The sequence below is a fragment of the Heloderma suspectum genome, chromosome 14, assembly GCF_057233095.1.
Source record: "Heloderma suspectum isolate Gila_16-S chromosome 14, 16-S_ref, whole genome shotgun sequence".
Classification (NCBI taxonomy): Eukaryota; Metazoa; Chordata; class Lepidosauria; order Squamata; family Helodermatidae; genus Heloderma; species Heloderma suspectum.
The window spans coordinates 9,552,081-9,577,948 of NC_139471.1; the positions used below are offsets into that span (position 1 = coordinate 9,552,081).

Here is a 25,868-nt window from a genome sequence, read left to right on the forward strand (position 1 = left end):
TTGTAACAGTGATTCACTCCTAAAATGCCCACCAGGATGGTGGGAATGTGGTGAGCTAGACAGACTCTTTAGTTAACGGGTTCCTAGTTGTTGCTCCCCTCAGGGTGCCACATACTTTCTTGACCTCTTCCTTCCAGGCCTGTTAAGCAAAGCCATCATTTGCTTCTTGGTTGCTAGTAGGGACATTGGAGAAATCCTCAATGGATTCAAAATGAGTTCAGATTTCTGTGAATACAAGCTGTGTATTCTGCAGTGGACTGGCATTCTCCTAGTTGCATGGATTCCATGGACTAGCAGACTGGGTTTTTTTATGGGGGGGGGGATTTGCACAGTTGCACACTGGTGCTAATGTGCACTTGCACTACTGTGCATTAGCACAAATACGCATTTGCAAACAGGAACAACATTCTCGTACATCCCTAAAAAAAAATCCCAATTCCATCAATGACGGAAGGCAAGACATCCCATGAAACAGAGGTGGGACAGATTTAACAAAAACCAGGGCCTGTAGCTTAGTGGTACTAAGCACCAGTTTAGCATGATATAGGTCCCAGGTTCAGTCCTCGGCATCTCCGGGTAGGACTGGGAGAGAATCCTGGCTGAAACCCTGGAGAGCCATTGCTGAAAGTCAGTGTCAACAATACTGAGCTAGATGGGCCAAGGGTCCAACTCAGGTAGCGTCTTCGGTTCCTATATGCTTTGCATGGAGAACTGAAGTTCAAATCCTGGCATCTCGAGTTAAAAAGATCTCAAGTAGCAGGTGCTGCAAAAGACCCTCCTCTTCCTGAGGCCCCAAGTATCCACCACCCATCAAAGTGGACAGTAGTGGGCTCAGTGGGCTCTGATTTTGGTGGGGCTGTGAATCCATTCAGAGTTTCAGCCAGAACAGCAAAGGAGCTGTCCAAAGTGCTGAACCTTACCCCCAAAATGGGTTGAGCACCTCGGATAGCGCCTTTAGAGTTCTGGCTGGTTCTGATTGAAAGTCAGAATGGATTCACAGCCCCACCGAAATCAGAGCCACCAGCCTGCAGTGACTGGGATAGATGTAGCAGTGGTCCAGCTCAGGATGAGGCAGCTTTACACAGTCAACAATACCTTTCCCATCCATACCAGCAAAGCAGGTCAGGAGAAGACAGACCAGAAAGTCAAACAACGAAGCACAGGGCATTAAACAACAACAGCAGCAAGATAAAACTTGGTCAGAAGCACGAATGCATAACTCTCTATATCTGGATGTCTTGGTTGGAAAAGGCTATGGAGCTCTGGACGTACCATCATGCTGACTCTCATGCTGCCAAAGGTAGGTGGTGAGGTTTTCATGTGAACCATTCATTGGTCCCTCCCAGTTCCACACTGGCAAATCCAACAGCAAGTGGCAGATCTACTGTGATGTCACTAGTGTATGGGGGTGGGGGGTGGGAGTTGGAAATCAAAGATTTAACTGCCCCTCTGGCTGCCATTGGTGAAATTGCTCTGATGTCACAGAAGATGAGCTGAGCGGTGCAGGGTGTCACACCTGAGCCCTACGGGGCACAGAGAAGCACTTACAATCTGAATGTTAAATTCCTTTGCAGAGAGACAACAACTCAGGGGTAGAGCCCATGCGTTGCATGTAGAAGGTCTCAGGTTCAATCTCTGGCATCTCCAATCAGGATAAGAAATTCTCTGGCTGAGATCTTAAAAGAATAGGAAATTCTCCACCTGAGATCTTGGAAAGGCGCCGACTAACAGAATAGACCTTAATGGGCTAGATAAACAAATAGTCCATAACAGCCTTTCCCAACCTGGCCCCTCCAGATGTGTTGGACAACAATTCCCAGAATCCCCCAGTCAACACGTCTGGAGGGCACCAAGCTGGGGAAGGCTGGTCTATAAGGCTTCCTATGAATTCCAGATTTTAAAACACACACCCCAAACAATGCACGCATTTGTCTAGAGTTGACATATCCTTTGGTGCAGGAACCATTTGGTGTAGGACACGGGTGGGCAGATTTCAGGCTTGTCAAATCTACCTTATTTTTTACTAGCACCCACCAACCAGAGCCAGGTGTGAATAAGATATAACCTTAGAGTTAAAGAACTGAGCCTAGTTCTCTGAGCCTAGGAATTTGTTTTCAGTACCAGCACTGAACTGAGCTCAAAGTCCTTTCACACAAACATCCACTCCCAATTAGCCCAACCTTTCTTCATTGCAGCAGCCTAACACAGGTGGGAAAAATCATTTGGTTGTTGCTACTGTTAGACAATTAGGTGTCAGAAACCACTACTGATCTACTACAAATCGCCCAGAGATCTACCAACAGATCCAGATCTCATAAGAACCCTGCTGAATCAGACCAAGGGTCCATCTAGTCCAGCATTCTGTTCACACGGTGGCCAACCAGCTGTCGACCAGGAAACCAGAAGCAGGACATGAGTGCAACAGCACCCTCCTGCCCATGTTCCCCAGCAACTGGTGTACATAGGCATACCGCATCTGGTACTGAAAGTAGCACATAACCCTTAAGCCTAGTAGCCATCAATAGACTTCTCCTCCAGGAATTAGTCCAACCCCCTTTTAAAGCCATCCAAGTTGGTGGCCATCACCACGTCTTGTGGTAGCAAATCCCATAGTTTAACTCTGCGCTGTGTGAAAAGTCCTTCCTTTTATCTGTCCTGAATCTTCCACCAATCAGCTTCATGAGATGATCCCATGGGGTTCTAGTATTATGTGAGAGGGAGAAAAACGTCTCCCTTCTGCCTGACGCTGCTATAGGCAGAAGACAACACTTGCTTACACTTTGCAGGGAGAAAGGTTGTTGATCTATCCCCGTTTCCCCCCCACCCCATCCAAAGGGTCCAAGAAAGCCTTGGTTTTGAGAGGTGCCACCCGACCCTATCAATCAAACTGGTACCTTTTTAACAAAGACAATTTCTTCCCATCTGAATCTCTCCATCTCCTTGCTTTTAAATGATGCCTACCCTTTTTAATGGACCTAGCAGAACATGGCTTGAGGAGGACTGGGAGAAAGAAGGAAAATTCTTTCTTGGCTCCATAATTTGGGCATTTGCTTTAACATAAATTAATGAAAGGGCCCCCCAAGCTTGAAATGCAATAAGTGAAGGTGCATCTTTTCACACGCCGCATTCCCAGGACGACGTACCACTGTATTGTATATATTGCACTTAATATTACCTTGTCAGTCAGGAAGCAATAATACATTAATGAAAGCCAGCAAATAATTACTGTGGACAATCCAATTATGGCTTTATTAACAGTTTCATAATTGCGGAATCTCTATACGTCAACGGTATTGTCCGCGGATATATAAGAATCCAGTGTTTATGCACACCTCTGGACCAATGAAACAACAGCCATCACTAATAAAGGCTTGTTTAATTCTCACAGTAAAATTTTAATATCGCTGCAGCCTGGGGAAGGCTCAGCGAGTGGATTTGCTTGACATCGGATCGTTTCCACCCTGCTAGTCCCACTACTTCTTAATCTTTAATATCAAGGCAATTAAAATTAATGGCCACTCATCCAGAGCCACAGTGGGCCGTGTTGCCTTGACATCCGTTGTTTGATGGGATTACCTAGAGGTTAAACTAACAAGCAAGGTTTAATTGGAAGCAATGAAAGGAGCAGTGGGTCATACGTTATGTTTAACCTGCATACCACATCCAAATGAATACCTATGCCAGGGCTGGCCTTCTCCCACCCAAAACAGGACACAACATTTCTCAGTGTATTGCTTCACGTCCCCGACAGGAGCTAAATTCAGGCGGCAGCAGGATTCGGCTGCTGAAGCCAAGAAATGGTCGCCTTCTTGGTCTCCCATGAAAAGTGCTTATGAAAGACCCACCAGCTGTGTCCGCTGCCTGGAACATTGGCAGCCATCAATGCCCCAACTAGCCCCTGGCTATCTTAACCTCCGCCCACCAGCCCTCACTGTCGCCTTGAAGCCCCCGGCTGCCCATTCTGCCAGCTGGGAGGACCAGGGGAGAGGGGAGCAGTCTTTCTACAGAAACCAAACATCCGCCAAGAAACCAGCTCCCTCCTGGAAACCTCTGGATGAATTTGTTGTGCAAACAGTAGGCCCCTGGAGTTGCCCATTTGCTCTGAGATGGCTGCCAGTGATTGATCAGCTTCGGCCCTCAAGACCCAGCAAGGCAAATGTGTAGAGACTGATCTTATCCCTGGAGCAAAAGGGTTACCCCCCCGCCCCACCCCCAAATACAGGAGGTGTTAGATCTAATCCCACATAGGCCTACAGGGCTGCTGAGAGCCAGAGGCTCTTCTCTGAAAGCTTCTGCCGGCGGAGGTCAAAGGGGTCGTGATTCGAGACAGGGCATTTTCTATAGTGGCACCTTGATTATGGAATGTTCTCCATAGACTTTCTCCAGTGTGTCATTGTGTCATTTGTCCTCTTTTCTGGTGATGTGTAAGTAAGCGGCCACCACTCCCTGCGCCCCTCTCCTTGTAATATTATTTTATCTGCTACTTTAAGGGTTTTATGCTGGTTTTTAGAAGTTGTACAGCTGTTATACTGGAACATGTCTTTTATTTCTTTTAAGCTGAGCTATGACAATCTATTATGTTCTGGACCAGCTTGGACCTTACTTGTAGAAAGAAGGTGCTATCTCAACAGATATGTATGCCACTGTGGGCTCTTTGGGGGAAAGGCGGGGATAGCAATGTAACAAATACATACATTATATAAAATTAAATAATAGATAAATCGATACCTACATTGTTATCTTTTCAGCACCAGGCAAAGACATTTCTTTTCTCCCAGGCATTTTAGAGACGTAGTACTAGATTTCTGTGGCTCTGCCCTATCAATTCTTGTGCTGTTTATTGTTTTGCATCATATTGTATTTTATTCTTTTAAATATTTTAGATTTTTAACTGTTCTATGGAGTTTTAGATTTTTTAATAGTTCGTATTCCACCCAGAGAACACTATTTATTGGGCGGGTTAGAAACGAAATGAAATAAATAAATACTGTTCAAAGCAACTAAACAACACTACAGTCAGGCAGAGCCTGAATCCCTGAAGGATGCAACTAACGTTTTGGATTTATAGGCTGGATGCACTGACTCCAAACAGCCGGAATTGAGAAGATAATACCACCACTTGTAATTCCCCTGCAACCTACGAATTCTATCCACGGCACTAACATTCTATATTTCTCACTCTTGGTGCCTTAGTTCCAGTTCTTGTACTGTCACTGATGCAAGCGGAAGCTGAAACGTCTGATAAAAAATTAAAGAATATACATTTATTCCTCTATTGCCAATTGAGATTGTGTGTGTGTGTGTGTGTGTGTGTGTGTGGTTACAAGTTCCCAATTATTCCCAGAACTGGCAGAATGCAATACCAACAGCACTGCCCTGGGGAAAATGGAAAACAACACCGCCCCCCCCCACCGCCCCACCAGCTCCCCACTGAACCTGCCCTTCTGTCCCTGAAGGAAGGTATATTTCCAGTGGTTTCAGGTTACCCATCTGGCCAGAAAGGACGAAGTCTTTCTCTCCCCTGTGTTATTTTTTTGTCCTCAGAGAACATTTTTAGGATCTTGGTTTCTCTGATGCTAATTTGGTAACCTAGAGAGAGATTCAAATAGGAAAAATTAAGAGTAACAAAATCGCAATCACGAGAAAAAAGCAAGACCAGAGGGTTAAAAAAAAAAAAAAAGTAATGCAAAGCATAACCCCGGCTGGGTTATTATCTTGACCAGTGCTGCAGAAGTCAATAAAGGAATCCAAATCAAATCAAGAGATGCTGCAGCCTCTGTTGACTAAGGTGCTGCTCGTGCCCATCTGGGAAGACATCACTCTCTGAAAATGGGATTTATGAAGACCTTTTGGAGTAAACAGAAAGGATTCCTGGAATCTTAAGTGCATGCTGCCTCCCTCCACCCTGTACGATGAGGACTCTGCATGGGGGGTGGAGGCATGCTGATGCCCTACATAGAAAGCCTCAGGTTCTCTCTTAAGGTGGATCTATTCTTTACTCCAGAGGGTGGGCATCTATTGGCAGATCCCTGGGTGATTTGCGACAAATCTACAAGGGTTTCAGACTCCCAGATGTTTAACAATAGCAACAACAAAACAACTTTTTCCCCACCTAAATTTAGTCTGCTGCAATGAAGGAAGCAATGAAGGAAGCTTGAGATGCTTAGGAGCGGACTTGTGTGTAAAAGGACCACGAACTCAGTGCAGTGCTGGTGCTAAGAACACATTCCTAGGCTCGTATTGTGCTTAGAGACACCCTGCTCTTTCATTCTAAGTGTATGTCTTTCGCAACTGGCTTCGTTTGGTGGTTCTTGGGGTTCTAGTAATGAATGAGGTTGATATGACAAACTCTGCCCCTGCTTTACTGGACACACAAGGTGACCCCCTTGTGTGTCTAGTCTGTCCACACATGCTTGTGTGTCCACATATGTACACACAAGGTGACTGATGGGATTTGTAGGCCAAAACATCTGGATGGCCATAAGTGGCCCACCTTTGATGTCGTCTGAAGGCTCACCTTCTTCCATAGGTATGTGCCTCTCAGCTAAGATCTGCAACTGAGGCCTTCCCCACCATCGGAAATCACATAGCTAGTAACAGGAACAGGGGCTTTTCTGGGGTGGCACCCCATCAGGCTGCCATCAAAAACATACAGCAATAAACATAGTAAATATTGAAAAGCAGCAAACTCAAAAGCTAGGGATGAGCGAACGAGCAACGTTCAGAGGATTCTGCCGACCTCGAACATCGCTCATTTGTTCATCCCCAATTTTTGAGCTTGCTGCTTTTCAATATTTATTGTGTTAATTGGTTTATGTTATTATTTTTTAAAAAACGTTTTTGTTGCCATCATGGCACCACCACTGTCAGAGGCACACTTGGTGGGGAGGAGAGACAGGGCCTTCTTGGTGGCCGCCCCCAAGCTCTGGAACTTCCTGCTGAGGGAGGCTAGGTCGACTCCCTCCCTTTTGTCCTTCTGTGGGCTGGCAAAGACATTCTTTTAAGGCAGGCCTTTGGCATATAAGCTAGTCTGCTCCTGGAGGGGTTTCTAATTGGTTGCTGTTTCTTTCCTTTATTATTGTGTTTGTAATGTATTTGTGTTTATGTTATGCTTTAATTAAGGTTTTGCTTTTAATCTGTATTTCATTGTTAGCAACCTTGAGTGGCATTTTTGGTGGAAAGGCGGGATAGAAATGAAACAAATAAATCAGAAAAACAAGAGTTGCTCCCCAACCCCATGTCAATAAAGAGACTGCTTTAGTCAATCCCCTATCCCAGAAAACAATGCAGTTCTTTTCCATAAAAATTATTCAGAGCGAGTATTTCATTTCTTAAAAATCTGTTATAAGGCAGATGCATAATTAACTGGCAAGTCAGAGTTAAGAGGACAAATTCACAGTGCCAAACGCCAACTAGCATAACCATGTTTTTAAAAGAAATATTTTCCCCTCCCACACTGGTAAGATAAGGCAATTAAAGACAGTCCCTGCCTTGGGCTGGTCAGAACCATTTGTACAAAATATGAGCTACCACAATATAATGAAAACTATCATCAGTTACTGACAACCAGCAACTCTTTCTGCATCACTTGTAATTTTTTTAGTCTTTTTTAGAACTTGCGATAAAGTCTGAAAGAGTGTTCTCCGCTTCCATCAGGACTTCAGAGGCTGCATGCATTGCCAATTTCATAAACTGTTTGTGGGAAAGGGAAAAAGGCACACGACTGACTGTCCATTGGCAATGAAGATTCACCCACCTCCGTGGATAATGCATCAAGGCAGAGTTCTTAAAACTTGCAAGTTCTTCGGGGACTTGCTATTTCCACATTGACATATCCCTGGCAAAACACCTGCTTGAAAGAGTAGCCCCTTACGGCAGTGACAGCTTCAAGTTTTTGAGGGCCCTTGGGCAAGAGACCCTCAATGGGGCCCCCTCCCTTCTCATAAGAACGTAAGAGCTACAAGAGCCCTGCTGGATCAGACCAAGGGTTCATCTAGTCCAGCATTCTGTTCACACAGTGGCCAACCATCTGTCGACCAGGAAACCACAAACAGGGCATGAGTGCAACAGGACCCTCCCGCCCATCTTCCCCAGCAACTGGTCTACATAGGCCCACTGCCTCTGGTACTGGAGGTACAGGACTAGTAGCCATGGACAGCCTTCTCCTCCAGGAATTTATCCAACCCCCTTTTAAAACCATCCAAATGGGTGGCCATCAATACATCCTGCGGTAGCGTGTTCCAAAGTTTAAGTAGTTCTCAACCCCACTGTCATCAGCAGTTCTTGCTCCTCATCCTCTTTCTCATCCTTGCTCCTACTTGCTTGCTTGACAGGCAGAGAGCCAGGGGGCAAGTTGTCCCTGGCATCTCCTGCTCCTCCTTCTCACCACCACTGTTGTCTGGGCCAGAGTGAGGGGCAGGTGAGCAAGCAGGTTGCAGTGGTGGAGAGGAGGAGCAACTCTAGGGGGCTCTTGTCAGTGGGCCCCTGCTGTGGGGTGGGTCCCTTGGCAGGTGCCTAGCCATGCCTACCCTTGATGCCAGATCAAGGGTCCATCTAGTCCAGCATCCTGCCTCCCACAATAGCCAACCAGGGGGCTCTGGGGAGCCCACAGGCTGGGCTTGGCAACAATAGCCCCAGTGCTTTTATCCCCTCCTAAGCAACTATTATTCCGTGGCATACTGGGCATTCCGTACCGCCATTGAAATGAATAGCTGTTGATAGACCTCTCCTCAGTTAATTTATCTCAACCCCTCTTAAGGCTCTCTAAGTTAGTGCTGCCACTGCACCTTGAGACAGTGAGTTCCATAAATTAACTCCACGTCACTGGGAGTCATAGTCATTCCGCCCAGTCCTGACTCTCCTACCCGTCCATTTCATTGGGTGACCCCAAGTTCTAGTCTCATGAAAGGGGGAGAAAAACATCTCTCTACTAGGGATGGATGGACTCACCTCTATCTGCGTGCTGTGCACCAACCCTTTTTGGCTCCCTAGATGAGCCACCGCGCAGTCCGTGGCTGCCTGGCGAGTGGTGTGAGGGCGCCTGTCCCCTCAGCGAGCCGCCATTTTGTGTGGAAATGGAGGCTCGTTTTTGTTTTTCTTAAAAGGCCTTTTACATAAATGGTGGCTGTAAAGGGTGGTCCTGCAAGCCTCTCTGTTACTGCATAAACTACGGGTGCAATCCTATGCATGTTCAGACATAAAAAGGTCCTACAATTCTGAGCATTCCCCAGCCAGCATGGGAGTTGTAGGACTTTTTTCTGTCTAAACGTGCATAGGATTGCGCCGTACGTGTATGTCCTGGAAAACACCCACATTGCACCACGGAGGGAAAGATAAGTAACCGTGGACTTGTTCTTCAGTGAACTTGTCTGCCGTTACTCATCTTCATACTGAGGAACCCTTGGCCAGCTAGCTTCCAAGGAATTGCCACTGCGGTGTGAAAGCCACTGCATTAAGAAAAAGAACAGGAGATAAAATAAAACCAAAATTGATATTTTACATCAGAGGTAGGCAATGTGGTGCTCGGAGCTGCAAATGCACCCTCCAACACCTTTTTTGGTGGGCCCCAAGATGTCTACCCCTCCCACTTCCTATACATACATACATACATATGTAATACATACATATATTACCAGCAGCTAGGGTTGCTGTGAAATAGGTTTCTGTTGGCGCTGAAATCTGTCCATTCCCTGGAGTTGCTTAGTGTGTCGGGGCTCAGACCCCCACCCCTGCCTTGTGCTCAGTCTTTTGAGCAGGCTACCTGTCCTTTGCCATGCCTCCCATGGCAGCCATTTTGTGGTGGTGCCCATGAGAGTTTCTCACAGTGCTAGATGTGCCCACAGCCCCAAAATGTTGCCTACCCATTTTACATAGAGAGAAGCATTCTAAACATAAGCAAAGTATTCTATGTACCAAATGCTTCCAGATCTCTCTCAACATCTCATTCATGTGCATTAGAAGGGGTTTTTTGGTTTGTTTTTTTGTTGGGGGGAGGGGGAGATAAAGCTATTTAGTAGCACATTTTTCATTAAAACAAACTATCTCCATGTTTAAAAAAACACAATGAACATCATTCTGCTCCCAATCACTGAAGGCCAATTAATTAATTGGGCTTAACTGTATATTACATTTCAAACAATACACTTGCACTTATTTATCATGTTAATTACAATGTTAAATAAAAAAGGCAATAAATTATTACTTAAATCATCAAGATGCACAACTGCAGGGAGATTGTGCCTCCGATTCTCTCCCTGACAAGGACTATTACTTGGAGGAGACGCGTATTTGATCTGTGACAGCAACAGCGGTCACTGAAGCATTGTTATCGGAAAAATCAGGGGAAAGCTACAAATTTACGGACCACAAAACTCGAAGGCAGAGCTTCTCGCTGCATTTCCCCTTGTTTGTCTGCAGTGCGCGCTTTATGTCCTGCTCCTGATTAAATGTAACGGATTATGAAACCTGGAAATTGTAATGTGGAGTTGCATTTGTTTTAGCATTGCGATCTTGGTTTCGCCTCTCAACGCTAACACTTTTACCAACATGGGCACAGTTCTGGACCTAAAAAACCCAAGAAAACAAGGACAGCCTTTGTTGGTCCATGAGAGAAGACAACAACAACAATGCAATAAAGAGACACAGTCTCAGGATGTTGAAAGAAGATGTAGTTTCATTCCGAGGAGTAGCCCTAGGCATTTTGGCCCTGACTGAATGAATCCAGTTGCAGGATTCATCTTTTTCAGAGATCTCTGCAGGCACTTTTAAAAATACAGACCCCTAAAGAAGGAGCAAATATATTAGTCAGGGCCAAACACATGGGACTACTCCTTGGAAAAACTACATCTTTCTTCAACATCCTGAGACTTTGTTTCTTTATTCTATTGGGCATTTTGTTTGATCCATGAGAAAAACAATCCAAAACACACACACGGGCAATACCTTTATTCAGACCAACCAAAATTCCACAAAATTGTGCAAGCTTCCAAGTTCCCCAGAGCTCTTCATCAGTTTAAAAAAAAAGTGAAAGGGACGGGGGAAGAAACAAAGTCCAAAAATTGGCCAGGTGTTCTGGCCATAAGGACTGCAGTTTGGATAGACCCAGTCTCAAAACGGAGATTTGCTGTTTGAATAAATTGACCAAATGTTAGGTGTTGCAGGTATCAGATTACGCCTAGGAATGCATTCTGAGAAGCAGGAGAAATGCCTGGTTTCCAATTCTGAAAACATAAAGGCCCCCTGTAACTCTGATCTGCCTCTTGCCTTGGGCAAAACACACAGGTTTGGTTCTGGACTTGACATGTTCCTCCACAGAGGTGCTCCCAGAATGCCTCCTATGAACATATTCTACCATGCTCACAGGTACAAACACAACCAAAAGTCCCAGGCCACCCTGTGTATTTAAGATGCTAGAAGATGCTTTTAAAAAAGCAGCTCCCCTGTTAGAATGTGAAAGTTCAAAAGGTCACTTTTCCAGGGGAGATCTTGGACCACAGCTGTTGCTTCTGGCTCCTTCTCACCCAGTGTTCTATAAGGAACCACAGGAAAGCTAAACTCTCACCCAACATTTGGCAGGTGTATTCCTCTCTTTGCATCTTGTGTGGAGCTGATGTATTAACTCAGGATGTATGAGAATTTTGTTTTTGCTCGCAAAATATGCAACCATGCCCCGTTGGAAGCTCCAAATGTGAGCATGTGCCAACCAAAAATATTTGCAAGTTTTCAAACACGTGCTCGTGTTCTTCTTGTTCTCGATTCCAATTTTGATTTGCGCAAATTTTCTAATTTGCGCAAATTCCCTAATTTGAGCAAATTTCCCCAGGAGAGTGAATCAGGCCCACATTAGCCTATAGAGGAAATTTGCGCAAATCTCCTATGCAATCGCTGCTCAATTTATGCAAGTTTCCCTTTGCACAGAGCAAACAGAAAGACGATGTTCAGAGAATCCAGGGCTGATCTTGAACATCGCTCATTCGCCTGTCCCAAGATGCACTAACTCAACTTGTGACAAGACAACAGACGTCGTCACAATTTCTGTGAACTGCCCAGAGAGCTTCAGCTATTGGTATAGAAATGAAATAAATAAATAAATAAATAAATAAATAAATGATTGTCTGTTGAGAAGCGCACTTTGACATTAACAACAGAAACCTGAATGCCACAAGAGCTCTGTGTGATGTTAAGGGAAGGACCGTGGCACCTGCTTTGCATGCAGGATGTCCCAAGTTCAATCCCCGGCTTCTTCAGGTCAGGCTGGGAAAAGAATCTTGCCTGAAAAAATCCTGGAGAGCCGCTGCTGCCAGTCAGTGTCAACAATACCAGGCTAGATGGACCAACAGTCTGACTCCATATAAGGCAGCTTCCACTGATCCTCTGTCAGAGGTTGAACAGGTGACACACTGTACTGAGTTTGCCGATGAGCAATAAGGTGGACTTCACAACATTCCTATATGCTGTTGGTAACTGCTTAGAGACTTGTGCAGTTTGGCCTAGCTGGCAGCTGTATAGTTAATTAAGAAGTCCTTTCACACAGGCAAGTAATTCACAGCTTCATCTTGAAGCTGTTTTGGTCAGCTGGATTATGTCATCTTAGAAGCCGAGATAAGCTTCGCTTCTCGTGGGAAGGAAAGCCCTCTTTCTCTCTGTCAGCTCTTGAGCTTAGAGAGAGAGAAACCTATAAAATCAAGGATCCCACTTTTGGTCTCTGGTCTCGCTCCAAGAGGGAATATGCATGCTACCAGCCTGGAGAACTTTTGCTGGTCCTACGGGAATGACTTCTCCTCTCTCTTGGGGACCCAGGTAGACACCCAGCTGTGATAGCTTCACTGGCTGATGAGAAGTGTGAGCTTTCTTTGTATGTTTATCCTGCATCTATTCTCTGCCAATAAACTGCCATCCCTTTTGCACAAGCACCTTTGTTTCATCTCGGTATTCCCCCCAAATCTAATTTGACTGGGGCTTGACAGAATCGGGACCCCAGATCAATACACACACGTAAGGAGTATAAGTGACACCTGGTATGGCTGTCGCCTCTCAATTTGCCAGCAACCGTTCAAGCCCCACCCACATATAGGCGGGGCTTGAAGCAAATGAATCAGAACAAGCGCAGAACGGCCTCGAACCCCTTTCATGATTTTGTTTCAGGTTTCTGTGTACTGCAGTTCTGATCGTTGCTAAGCTGCCAAGGGAACTTGTTTGGAGTGTAAGGCAGGGTGGGCTTGGTGAAACCAGTGAGAGTCTGGCTGGTCTGAGATGCTAAAACAGAAGCCTCTTGCCTTGCCCGCTCATCTCCCCGCCTGCACGGGAATCTGACCACCTAGACGAAACATAAAAAGTGGACTTATAGCAAATCTGCCCCTTATAGCAAATCTGCCCCTTATAGCAAATCTGCCCATCAGACTCTTCCTGGAGATGCCAGGGATCATTACTATTACTACATTTATATCCCACCTTTGCTCCTCTTGCAAGGAACCCAAGGCGGCTTACGTTATCCTCCTCCTCTCCATTTTATCCGCACAACAACCCTGTGGGGTAGGTTGGGCTGAGAGTCAGTGACTGGCCCAAAGTCACCCAGTGTTATAGCCCAGCTGCAGCGGGCCTTATTGTTTATAGCCAGAATCTGATCAGAAGTGGTCCGGAACGGCTTGGGCCTAGTCAGCTTGTAGAACGTCAGGATCAGGGTGAGCTGATCTCTGTCAGTGGTCTCAGAGGAAAGCAGGTAGGAACTGCATCACTTTTGTCCAGCTGCTGGCTTTGGCCTTGATGGGGAAGGAAGCTGGCAGCTTCTCTGTGAGACCCTAACAGAAGAGGTGGGAGGGTTTCAGAGGTGTCACACAGGTTGAAGCGTCAACTCAGGAGGGCAGAACCTGTTTGGACAGGGGCCTTGTTGGTGGGCTAAAGTCCTTGTCTTAGATTGCCGAAAACAGATTATGCCAGGTAACTTTTGAGTCCCTTCCCTTGTATTCTGAGCCGCAGAGATTACAACAAGGAAACCAATTGTATAGATCTCTGACACGGTTATGAGTTATTCGCTTTGGATTGTTTTAGAATTACTTGTGGAGCCTATAGCTAATTGTCACCAGCTATAGGATTTCTGAAGAGTGTAGCCATTAAGCGTTTACCATAAGATTTGCTACAATAAAAGAGTCTCCCTGTTTTGGGGTGTCCTGTGAATGCCTGAGTGTGTGCCTGAAGGATCAGGCCTGTAACACCCAGTGGGCTTCATGGCCAGATGGGGACTAGAACTTGGATCTCCAGACTCCCAGTCCAACACCCTAACCACTGCACCACCCTGGCTCTTGAGTAAACCTGGGACCTTTTGCATGCAGAGCATTTGCTTTACTGCCAAGCGACGGCTCTTCAGGTCGTTAGCCCTTGTGTGATTATTTGCTTAAAAAAAGAAGCAAACTCAGAGAGGAGTGAACTGGATCGGGACTGTGGAATAAGGGTGGGTGGGCTTTCACCCTTTGCCCATGCTGTGGTATCTATTTGAACCCACCACACACACCACACCGGCAATTGGCTAAAAGTGTCCTACATCTGATACTTACTTTAAAATATCTGCAGGATTGCCTCCTCCCATGTGTGCCTGCCTGGACCCTGAGATCTTCCTCAGCAGCCCTTCTCCGGGAGCCAAAGTGAGGCAGGAGGCTACCAGGAAGAGTGCCTTTTCTGCTGTGGCACCCCGGCTGTGGAATGAGCTCCCTAGAGAGGGCCGCCTGGCAGCTACATTGTCCTCCTTCTGGCGCCAGGTGAAGACCTTTTTATTCTCCCAGTATTTTCACATTTTACCTTCTTAGTCTTCTTAGCTTTGGGGGCAATCTACATTACAACTTTAAACTGGTTTCAAACCGGTTTATCTAAAAGGATCCTGCAGTTTCATGAGGGTACTGAGAATTCTTTGCTAGAGACCCCTGTCCCCTGCCCAAGCAGCCCCTCTTCCGAGAGCTACAATTCCCAGAATTCCTGTATTTGGTAGCCGTAATCGCTAAAAGCAGGTTTGAAACCAGTTTAAAGTTGTAATGTAGATTGCCCCTTGGTGTTTTCAAACTGTATTTAAAATCTCTCCATTGCTGCTAGGTTTTATTCTGGTTGTACTGTTATATCGTGGTCTTAAGCTTTCATAGTTTATATTGTTTTATGCTGCATTCTGTGGTTTTAAGTTTTGTGAACTGCCCAGAGAGCTCCAGCTATTGGGCAGTATAGAAATGAAAGAAAGAAAGAAAGAAAGAAAGAAAGAAAGAAAGAAAGAAAGAAAGAAAGAAAGAAAGAAAGAAACATACATATATATATATATATATATATATATGCAAGGCTAAGGAACTCACATCTCATTTGGCCCTCGGCTTGCATCTTCTGCTTCAGGTCCCTAGATCAGGGGTGTTGAACCTTTTCCAGCCCCAAGGCTGAATTCCATTTTGGAATGCAAGGGACACATTCCGGTGGTGGGCAGGGCTGAAGGCAAAAGGGGCGGAGCTAGGAATACCACCATGCTTTGGCTTAACGCTTTCACTGCCAGTAACGAAGCCTTTGGAGAGGCATTTCAACCATGTTGAGGGGTGGGGGGAGAACTGCACAGAAGCCGGGAAACTGCCAAATGCACATTTTTCCTGGGGAAAGGAATGGATGTCTCCAGAGGGCTGGATTATGACCCCCAAGAGGACCAGACGGTTCTGCACCTCTGCCCTAGATCTATGACAGCCTCCCCCAACATGGTGCCCTCTAGATGTGTCAGACTGCAACTCCCATGATTCCTAACTGGGAATGATGGGAGTTGTAGTCCAACACATCTGGAGGGCACCAGGTCAGGGAAGGCTGATCTGAGCCAGTGGCCACTGCAACGACATAGAGCAGGGGTGGGCCAAAAGTAGACCTCCCAATGTTTTGGGCTTCAACCCCCAGCATTTCTGACCACTGGCCATGCTGGCAGGGGCTTCTGGGAGTTGAAGTCCAACATGTCTGGAGATCTACCTTTGGTCTACCCCTAGCTTAGAGGGATTGAGAAGAGGGTGAAACAAATCCTCAGAGGACAGCTATTAGCCATGATAACTGAACCAACACAAAGGCACTCTACCTCTCAATATCAGATGCTGGGAATAAACAGGGAAAGGCTGTTGTCCTCAGCCCCTGCTCATAAGCTTTCCAGAGGTACTTGGCTTCCCTACTCTTGAACCAACTTGCTGGTCTAGGTGGACCATTAACTTGAGCCCCCAAGGCAGAGCTTTTGTGTGCACTGTACCTCCCATGCCCCCAAGGAACCACTAGATTGAGGTGCAAGTTTCCAAGTCAAACCCCCCCCGGCCCCCCAAATACCAACAGTCCTTTCCATCCAACAGACCCAAGTCCCATCCCAAATCACAAAGGAACGAGGCCGTACCGGTTCGGATACTCCCTTCCTAGATCGTAACCGCGCAGTTCATGTGAGCAGACCCCTCTTCTCCCAAAGAACAGGAAACATATCACACACGAATCTCAGCTTTTAAATTCTAATTAACGACTAGAGGCGCAAGCTCTGCTGTCAGCCAGGAGGCCCCGAGAACCAGAGAAAGCTTTCAGAGCGTAAAGGAAGTGGAGTGGAAACAACACACCCTGGGGCTGTTTAGCTTGTCCAATAGAGCCGAGGCAGGAGGCTCCTGTGTTTGGTGCAGGGAGGGAGGGTGTGTGTGTGTGTGTGTGTGCGTGCGCATTTACAGCCTGCCCCCACCCCCAGTTCTACAAAGGACTCCGGGCCTGGCTGCTTCAGCTCCCTGCATGTATGAACGAAACAGCCAAGGGGCAAATCCCAGCCCAAGCTGACGTGAAGCCTCCCAAGTTTCCGCTTGGAGACAAGAATGAAGAAAGAGCTGGGGGGGGGGGAGAAGCTTTGTGCACCCATCTCTTGCCCCCAAGGCAACAAAAACGTGGTGGTGCACCAGGCAGCTGTGGAGTTGGAGGGTGTGTGTGTCGAAAGAGGAGATAATGAATGAGTGCAAAACACAGGCGAGGGAAGAGAGGTGTCGGCAGAGGAGAACAAAAAAGGCTTTCCAAGGCCCCTGCGGGAGGGCTTATGTTCCTGGAAACTTTCTTAATGACTGCGTTTCAGGGCAGGGGAAGCCAAGAGGAGACGGAGGGTCATTTTAGGTCTGTGCTTGCAGGGAGTGGTGAAGGATGGGACGTCTGCTCTACCATGGGTGCAGCCTGCCTCCTCGCTGTTTCCAAAGTTCGTCGTGATAACAAATGATATTAATAAACGCACAAGCAACGGCGGCAGGGATGCATACTGAGCAATTGTATCACACTTCAAGATACTCAAGGTGCATGTTTTATCTCAGCAGAAGCATCATTATCATCATCATCATTTGGGTCTCATAGTCATTTTTCTCTTTAAAAAGGACTCAGGATGAGGTCAGGTCGTTCAGCTGCTTAGGGCGCAACCCTATGGCGATGATCACAAGCCTCCGAACTTGGAGGCTTACGGTCATCCAATGCAGAGCGGGAGGAGCGGTGGAGGCAATCTTTGCCTCCCCGCTCCTCCCGGCCTGCCCCTTTGCCCATCTAACTGGGATGCTTTGGAGGGGGAGAGGCCCCAAGATAGCCCGTATCTGGGCCTCTTCAGTCTCCTCCCTTCCCTCTGAAATGCCCCCTTTCCTTGTCCTCCAAGGTTGGGGGACTGTGACAGAGCAGGGAAGAGGGGTCAGAGCTCCAATTCCCAGCTCCGAGGTCGTAGTGCTGTCTGGGAACCTGAAATATCCTATGGCCTTCCAAACACTATCTAGGGGTGACAGGGATGCTCTCCCGATATTTTTTATATTAAGTGGTATATAAGTATCAGTAATACATGCATACATACATAACTGGACCAGGCATCTCCCTTTGGTGCAAGAATGATCGCCCTCCTAGGGAGTGTTTTCCCTTCTCCTTAGGGACAGTGCCGCTTGCACTGCTCCTTGGACCCACCGCCATTACACTAGAGATCTCTTTGCCAAGATGCCACATCCAGTCTTCATCACAGAAGTGGGCTGCTGAGCATGCTGAAAGAGCAGATCTTGCCGACGGTAATGCAGCCTTCCCCAACTGGGTGTCCTGTGCTGGGCTACAATCCCCATCATTGCCAGCGAACAGCCATGCTAGCTGAGGGTGATGGGAGTTGTAGGCCAACACATCTGGAGGGCATGAGGTTGGGGAGAGCTGGAGTAGGATAGTATGTTTCCAGATGGATGAATGATGGTATCCAGACTGATACCATCTGTTAGTTAAATCTAAGTCAGATAGATAGATAGATAGATAGATAGATAGATAGATAGAATCTCTCAGACTATTCATCTAAAGGGGGGGTGGGCAGGAAGCAGGGGCGGTATGCTACGCATGGGACCCCCCTCCCCAGGAGTTAGCACTTTCTAAAGCAAACCCAGAAATGCTTGTTTCTGGGATGGGGCAAATCAGTGGAGCTCTCAGAAGGGATAGAGCATTCCCAGTCATTTCCAGGAACAATCCAGAATCAAGAGTTTCCAGTCGTTTCCAGGAACAATCCGGAATCAAGCATTTCCAGTCGTTTCCAGGAACAATCCGGAATCAAGCATTTCCAGTCGTTTCCAGGAACAATCCGGTATCAAGCATTTCCAGTCATTTCCAGGAACAATCCAGAATCAAGCGTTTCCAGTCCTTTCATGTTTGCTGTAGGAACCACCAACTCCCCATTGCACTGTGTGTGTGTGGGGGGGGGTCCCATGGGCACAACGGAATGAGTGGAAGCACAGCAGCACTATTGGATATGGCCCCATATCTCCAGATGTTTTGGACTTCAACTCCCAGCACTCCTGGCCACTGGCCATGCTGGCAGGGGCGTCTGGGAGTTGAAGTCCAAAACATCTGGAGATCTACCTTCTGCCCACCCCTGATCTAAAGGAGTTGTGTCAAATGTTCACGGGGTACAAACCAGTAACAGCTGCCCAATCTACGCTTTTGAGTTGATTTTTTGCTTGATTGGGACGATCAAGAAATAAGTGCAGTTATGTCATTAATGACAATGGAAACCAAAAATAGCCACCTCATATTTGTGTCCTTTTTGAAATCACAGATGAGCCTCAAAGTGTCCCCTGGAGCATGTGTGTGCGTGCGTGCGCGCACGCGCATAAGACTGAAAGGGAGTCTATTGGCTATGGAAAAAGGGGGACGACTAATATTCAGAAACTGAAATTTAGATTTGTTTCCACTCTGTTCTTAAAGTTGAACGACATGGGCCAATCGTAGTAAACCAGGAATGCATTGGTATTCATTTTTGTTCCCCATCATGTTGTGTCTGGGAACGTGTTAAAGCTGACCACTGCGAGATTGAACATGCATTCTTTGAAGGGTTTATGCTCTCTTTCCAGACACATCCACCCGAAAGAGACAAAATCAAAAGTTCCACATTTATGGCGCTAAGAGTTTTGCTCCCCTCCCCTCCCCTTCACCTTTTCTTTTCCAAACATCGCTACTGCTGCAGCAAACAGATCACGTTAAAGACAACTGTGATGTCTCTTAGAGCCGTGAGTCGTTAAGCTGTATGTTTGGGCACGAATAGAAATCTAAAACTCTCCCCACAGCTAAAGTCATCTCTTCGGAGGCAGGAGACACAGTATTTTAAGCCTGTGACACTTCTAATGTACCAAAGTGCCTCAGTCGTTTTGTCTACTAGACTTTTATTGCTATGGCACAAGCAGCCGTCACTGAACTGTTACCGAAAGGCTGCATTCCGATTGGCTACGGGGAAGAGGCTTCATGTGGGATTCAGCCAATCCAAGGCTGGAAAGGAAAATCGACCCATAAAAATATGTTTCAGCTTATTGACTCAGCGTTAAGATTTAATGAGCTTAAGGCAGGCAAGGCAGTGCTTCCTCTCTCGCCCGCTGATTGACAGGTAAGGATTTTGTATGGTGCAGAGACTGTTGCCGGTCTGGGGCAGCCTGCTATCCTGCCCATTCGCCCATGGGGCCCAGTGCCGCTTCTGTTCCCCACACAGCCAGCCCACCAATTCCGTTGCAAAAGTGCCCCCCACCACTTGCGCGACAGTGATTTAGCATTTCTGGGGGCAAACCCCCAAACGAGCGGAAATTGCTCATTTCTGGAAGCAGGCAGGTCAGCAGAGTTCCCTTGCGTGAGCTCCGCTGACTGGCCCCGTTTCAGAAACCAGTGTTTCCACTCATGTTGGGTTGCCCCCGGAAGTGCTAAATCACTGTTGTGCCGGCAGTGGGGGGCGCTGGCTCAACAGGATCGCCGAGGCTGCCCGCCCGCAGCCGGTTGCTGCTGGATACTGCCCTCGCTCTTCTCCTTGCCTGGGACATGCCATAACGGTTTATACAGCCCAACAAGCAGGGCTGAAGGCAGGGCCTTCTTGGTGGTGGCACTACAGCTGTGGACCCGGCTACCTGCCAAGACCCTGCCAGGCTACCTTATTAATGGAGTGGAGGGAGAGAAAGGCACTTGTAAAAAAAAAAAAAAATCTCTCAGGCATTTACTTTAGCGGTTCATTTTTGCTGAAGACGTTTTTTTTTATTGTTGTTTTCAAAGATCGGTATGTCACCTTGGGTGCTTTCCATGCAGAAAGAGCATTCAGGAAGGTTAGAAACTAAACTCAAAAGACAAGCAGCTATGAAAAGGCTGCCAGGCACTCAGTTCTACCCGCAAAGCTTTTGCAAACCTAACAAATTCAGGCAACATCCTGCTGAAAATAAAGTAACTTCCACTGGCTTCTAATTCAACCAGCACCCCCGAAACCTGTAGATATTCTGCTTCCCAGGGGAAGCACTCATATCGCTTAGGACATGATTTCCTGAAGAACTTAGGAACAAGGTAGCAAGAATCAGAGGTGTATAGTAAGCCGTCTGCTATAGGCAGTGGTTTCATGGGCAGGGGTTGGGGGGGTTACGCAAACGTATATCTGTGCAAATTGGGAACTGAGCCATGGGGTTCAGGCAACTCCCCATCAGAAGCACAGGACCAATAAAGGCAAGGCACTGTCACCCTGGTCTTCAATGTAAGGCTCATGGCCCCTGGCAGCTCCCTAAAGCTCAGGTGGTGGAGCTTAGGATGTCTGACCATTTCGTTTTTGCTTGCAAAACATGCCCCATTCGAAGCTCTGAACGCGAGCACAAGAGCGAGCATGCATCTGCCCAGAATATACGCAATTTCTCGAACATATGCTTGTCCTTGTCTCATTCCCGATTCTTGGTTTGATTTGCGCAAATTTCCCCATTTGCGCAAATTTCCCCATTTGTGCAAATTTCCCCAGTAGACAGAATCAGCCCGGCTTTAGTCTATGGAAGAAAGTTGTGCAAATTAGGAAATTTGCATATGTTTCAGGTGGAGTTGCAGAAATCTCCCATTCGATTGCTGCTCGATTCACACAACGCTCCCCTTCGTGCAGATTTCAAACGCACCATTACAAATAGGAATGGGAATCAGGCCGGAGATGAGTGGTGATCTTGAACATCACTCATTCTCCAATTCCTAGGCAGAGCGGTTAGAACACCAAATTGTGCATTCTCCTCCCACCAGGAGGACCTGCCACCGCACTTCCTCCATTTCTGGGAGGGCGGGCATCCCTGGAGATCACCTGCGATACAGGTGATCTCAAGAGACAGCCATCCTCCCACAATGCCTGACTCTAAGGAAGGACCCCTCAGAGCCAGGCATCTGGGTGTGGTCTCCTCTCCGAAGAGCCCACCAGCTGCTCTTGTGGCCAACACAGCTCTTCGGAGGGCTTGGCTGCCCTTCAGAATGGGTGGCAGGGTGTGCCAGGAGCTGCAGCCCAACACATCTGGAGGACACCAGGTGAGGGATGGCTGCTGTAATTGGATTGTCTGTCTCTTTGAAATTTGGGGAAACGCTGACCTAGTCATGATGCTGGTGAAGATTTGGATGGGACCGTGGTATCCGAGGAAGATTGGTGCTCTCTAATGTAGTCAAAAGCAGCCTGGGGGCAGTTGTAAACAGGAAAATGGCATGGGAAAGGGTTAATCCCAGTTTTCCCATGGTCCTGATCTAAATGCTCCCACTGGTCCACCCTGGCCTCAGCTCCATTTTACCCAGACTTAAAGACATGGGAGGCCAGTTCATGGATCTCTGTCTCATTCATTTCAGCCCAAAGGCTAGACTGCCCTTCCCCAACCCGGTACTGGCAGAGGCTGTGGCTCCAATGTCAGTGGGGTGATGAATCTGCTCCGGGTTTCAGTCAGAACCAGACAGAACTCTAAAGGAGCTATCCAAACCTGGACTGAAACCCGGAGCGGATCCGTCCCACCTTGGATAGCTCCTGTAGAGTTCTGACTGGTGCTGCCTGAAACCCGGAGCGGATCTGTCACACCTTGGATAGCTCCTGTAGAGTTCTGACTGGTGCTGACTGAAACCCGGAGCGGATCCGTCCCACCTTGGATAGCTCCTGTAGAGTTCTAACTGGTGCTGACTGAAACCCGGGGTGGATCCGTCCCACCTTGGATAGCTCCTGTAGAGTTCTTACTGGTGCTGACTGAAACCTGGGGTGGATTCACTACCCACTGACATTGGAGCCACCAGCCTCCACTGCCAGGCACCTTCCAGATATCTTAGCCTACATCTCCCATCCTCTCTGACCTTTGGCCATGCTAGCAGGGGCTGATGGGAACCAAAGTCCAAGACATCTGGATGGCGCCAGGTTGGGCAAGGCTGGGCTAGCCGGTACAGGAAATGTGAAGGAAAGGAAAGTTTCCCCTTGTGCAAGCACCGAGTCATTACTGACCCCTAGAGGGACACCGTTTTTCCTTGGCGTTTTCATGGCAGACTATAGCGGGGTGGTTTGCCATCGCCTTCCCCAGTCGGGACTACCTTTCCCCCAGCAAGCTGGGTACTCATTTTACCGACCTCGGATGGATGGAGGGCTGAGTCAACCTGAGCCGGCTACCCGAGAACCGGCTTCCGCCAGGATCGAACTCAGGTCATGGGGAGAGTTTCGGTTGCATTACTGCCGCCTACCACTCTGCGCCATGCGAGGCTCTTACAGGAAATGTGGCAGAAGGCAAAATCAACAGCAGAGCAGGGGGAAATTGCAAAGACCGTGACAGATGTGGGCTGGCTCCAAACGCACCTCCCCACCCCCTGGTCTCCACAAGTTCCATCAAGCATGGAGAAAGACGTGGGTCCTCTCGGCCCCAGAGCTGCAGATTCTCACAGTTAAAGCTTAGAAGGTGCCCGGCAGAGTGTCCAGCGCCATGTCCCACATGCTCCCTTCCTCCGTCCTAGAGGGTCAACAGCTCCATGGCTGCCCACTGGTGGGGCCTGCAGAAAGTCCCCAGTTCGCTCCCCGGGGCTTCTGGCCCTGTTGGGGAAGAATGTTGGCTGAGCCCCAGAAATCTGCATCTGAGGGGAGGAGAGCACACTGAGCTAGTTGGCCCAACGACCCAACTCAACGCAAGGTGACTTCTTACGTTCGATAGAAGCTTTCATCCTCCAGACTGCTGCGGAACGGGCTTGACTTTCGGCGGTAATGGGCACAACTTGGGGGGATGTAAACAGGTCAGTTTCTGGAATGAATCCCTCCATAGCAGTACTCAGCGCTGCCAGTCTCTGGGAGACAGGCTGTTGTTATTTAGGGGAGGAAAAGACGGACAAAGGGAGAGAGAGACACCACCACCCTGGCCTGGCCTACCTGTGATACTGTGATGCTGCATTTCTTTGCCAGCTCTTCTTTGGCTTCTTCACTGGGGTAGGGATTGCTGAGGTGAGAGTAAAAATACTCGTTCAGGATTTCTGTGGCTTGTTTACTGAAGTTACGTCTTTTCCGCCTGAAAAGAGAAGAAAACAAGCAAGAAAAGAAAAAGAGGAGTCACAACAGTGAGACTTGGTTGTTGGAATCTAGCCAGGAGATCTATGTGAGACGGGGCCCCCCCTCTAATTTTCTCTCTCTTTGAGCTCTGCTTGCTGAGATCAGATGTTTTGCCTCTTATCCAAACCAAACCCTGCCCTTTTACCACAGAGCAGAAGTGAGAGGTTGGTAACCGATAGGAGAAGAGCAATTACATGACTGACCTTGCCCCCTTAGGGAAAATCACACTGGCCCTCCTCTCACCACCCAGGACCCAAGGCCCAGTTTCCGTCAAGTTCTGAGTAGCTCAGAGAGAGATTTGCAAACCGGGATTTCACGTGCCCAGTGGACGTGTGTTTGTAGAATGTCACCATTAGATCTGCACTTCCAAGGTGGAAAATCAGGCTGTGAAGCAGGGCCGAGGACCTTCTTTCAGCCCAAGGGACAAATTCAGTTTCAGAGAAGCTTTCGGGTACCCAGTGGTGACTGGGACCAAAGACAGAAGGGGTGGTGCCAAAAGTACAAAAATACCGAAAATTGCAGCTGAAAGCTGTTACTGCTAGTAACTAAGCCTTAGGAGAGGCATTTCAACTTCTAGAAGGGTGGGGGAGAACGGCACAAAAATGGGGAAATACCAAACCCTTGGTAGCCGGTGCCATGGGAATGGAGTGTGGCCATCTGGAGAACCCCAGACAATCAGATAGGGACCTTAGGAGGGCCAGTTCTGGCCCCCGGCCCTGAGGTTCCCCACCTCTGCTATGACATCTAAGCTATTCTGTCTGCATTCTTCTGGCTCCTTCTCTCTGGAGGGAACAGTCTGGAACCTGGATGGTATCACCAACTGCAAGGAACCAGAAGGTTCTGTCGAACAACAGAAGAGCTTCTACTATTTTATTTATTTATTTATTACATTTATATCCCGCCATTTTTCCTCTTTAAGAAACCCAAGGCAGTGTACATAATCCTCCCCCTCTCCATTTTATCCTCACAACAAACAACCCTGTGAGGTAGGTTGGGCTGAGAGTCTGTGACAGGCCGAAAGTCACCCAGTGAGCTTCCATGGCTGAGTGGAGATTAGAACCCGGATCTCCCGGCTCCCAGTCCAACACTCTTGCCACTACCCCACACTATGACCATGAGCAACTCCTTTCACCCCTTCCCTCTGGGAAGACCCTGGAACATGGACTGTTTAAGGACCAGAAGAGACTATCCCCGACACACCTACACCTCCTAACGTCTCCCTAACTGTAATGGATCGTGATGTATAGATTTTAATTGTAAGCCGCTTTAGGAGACAATCTTGCTTGGAAAATGTAGTATAAACAGAATTCCTGAACGTAATAAATAAGTAATGCAATGGTATTGTGCACCAATAAGGATTCAAAAGTGCATGGGACTTCTCCTGGTACATGTTGGCCATGTAATCGGGCATGATAGTCTGTGCATATATGGCGGGATGGGACACACCTGCCATTATAGTTAATATTATGAACCATATTTACAATATTATTCCAATAAAGAATACGGGAAGCGCATTGTAAAAATGGCTCAATGGTAATGAAATTCCATTGAGACTTATTATTATTGGGTTATTATTGGGGAGGGGGGCACTGTGTAAAGAAGGAACATAGATGTTTGCCCGATAATCTGTTAGGTGCTGCATGGATTCTGTTAACCAAGACTGAAATGGTCACCAATTGTAGAAGAATGGACATGCAAATTACAGCACATTGTGATCGCAAATAAACTGACCAGAGCCCAACTGACCAGGCAGCAGGTGAAGTGACCTGCAGTTCAGGAGGGCAGGGGAACAGACCGAGGCAGGAATTAGTGTTTGAAATAGGGCAGCGAGACTTTTTAATGTGTCGGCCCAGGGGGGAGAGCCCATTTAGGCTCTGCTTCTGGCAGCAAAATGTCTTAGGACAGCACTGAAATGAACACATTCCAGAGATGTAGGGGAAGGAAATATCTATCCAAGCTACCCTCTTGGATAGTGCCAAATTTATTTTGCCTTGGAACAGAAGTAATCCAAAATTAATCCAGAATGTTAGGTGAGTACTGAGTATGGTTTAAT

At 47.5% G+C, this 25,868-nt stretch overlaps 1 protein-coding gene across 2 annotated transcripts in view; it reads right to left on the minus strand.

The window, feature by feature from the left end:
• Positions 1 to 25,868, minus strand: part of PBX3 (PBX homeobox 3) — a 298,452-nt gene that overhangs the window by 21,802 nt on the left and 250,782 nt on the right. For both annotated transcript variants that reach the window (XM_084820727.1, XM_084820726.1), the window contains exon 5: positions 23,639 to 23,774. In XM_084820727.1, the coding sequence (XP_084676853.1) occupies positions 23,639 to 23,774 (136 nt within the window). The remainder of the gene's footprint in view (positions 1 to 23,638; positions 23,775 to 25,868) is intronic.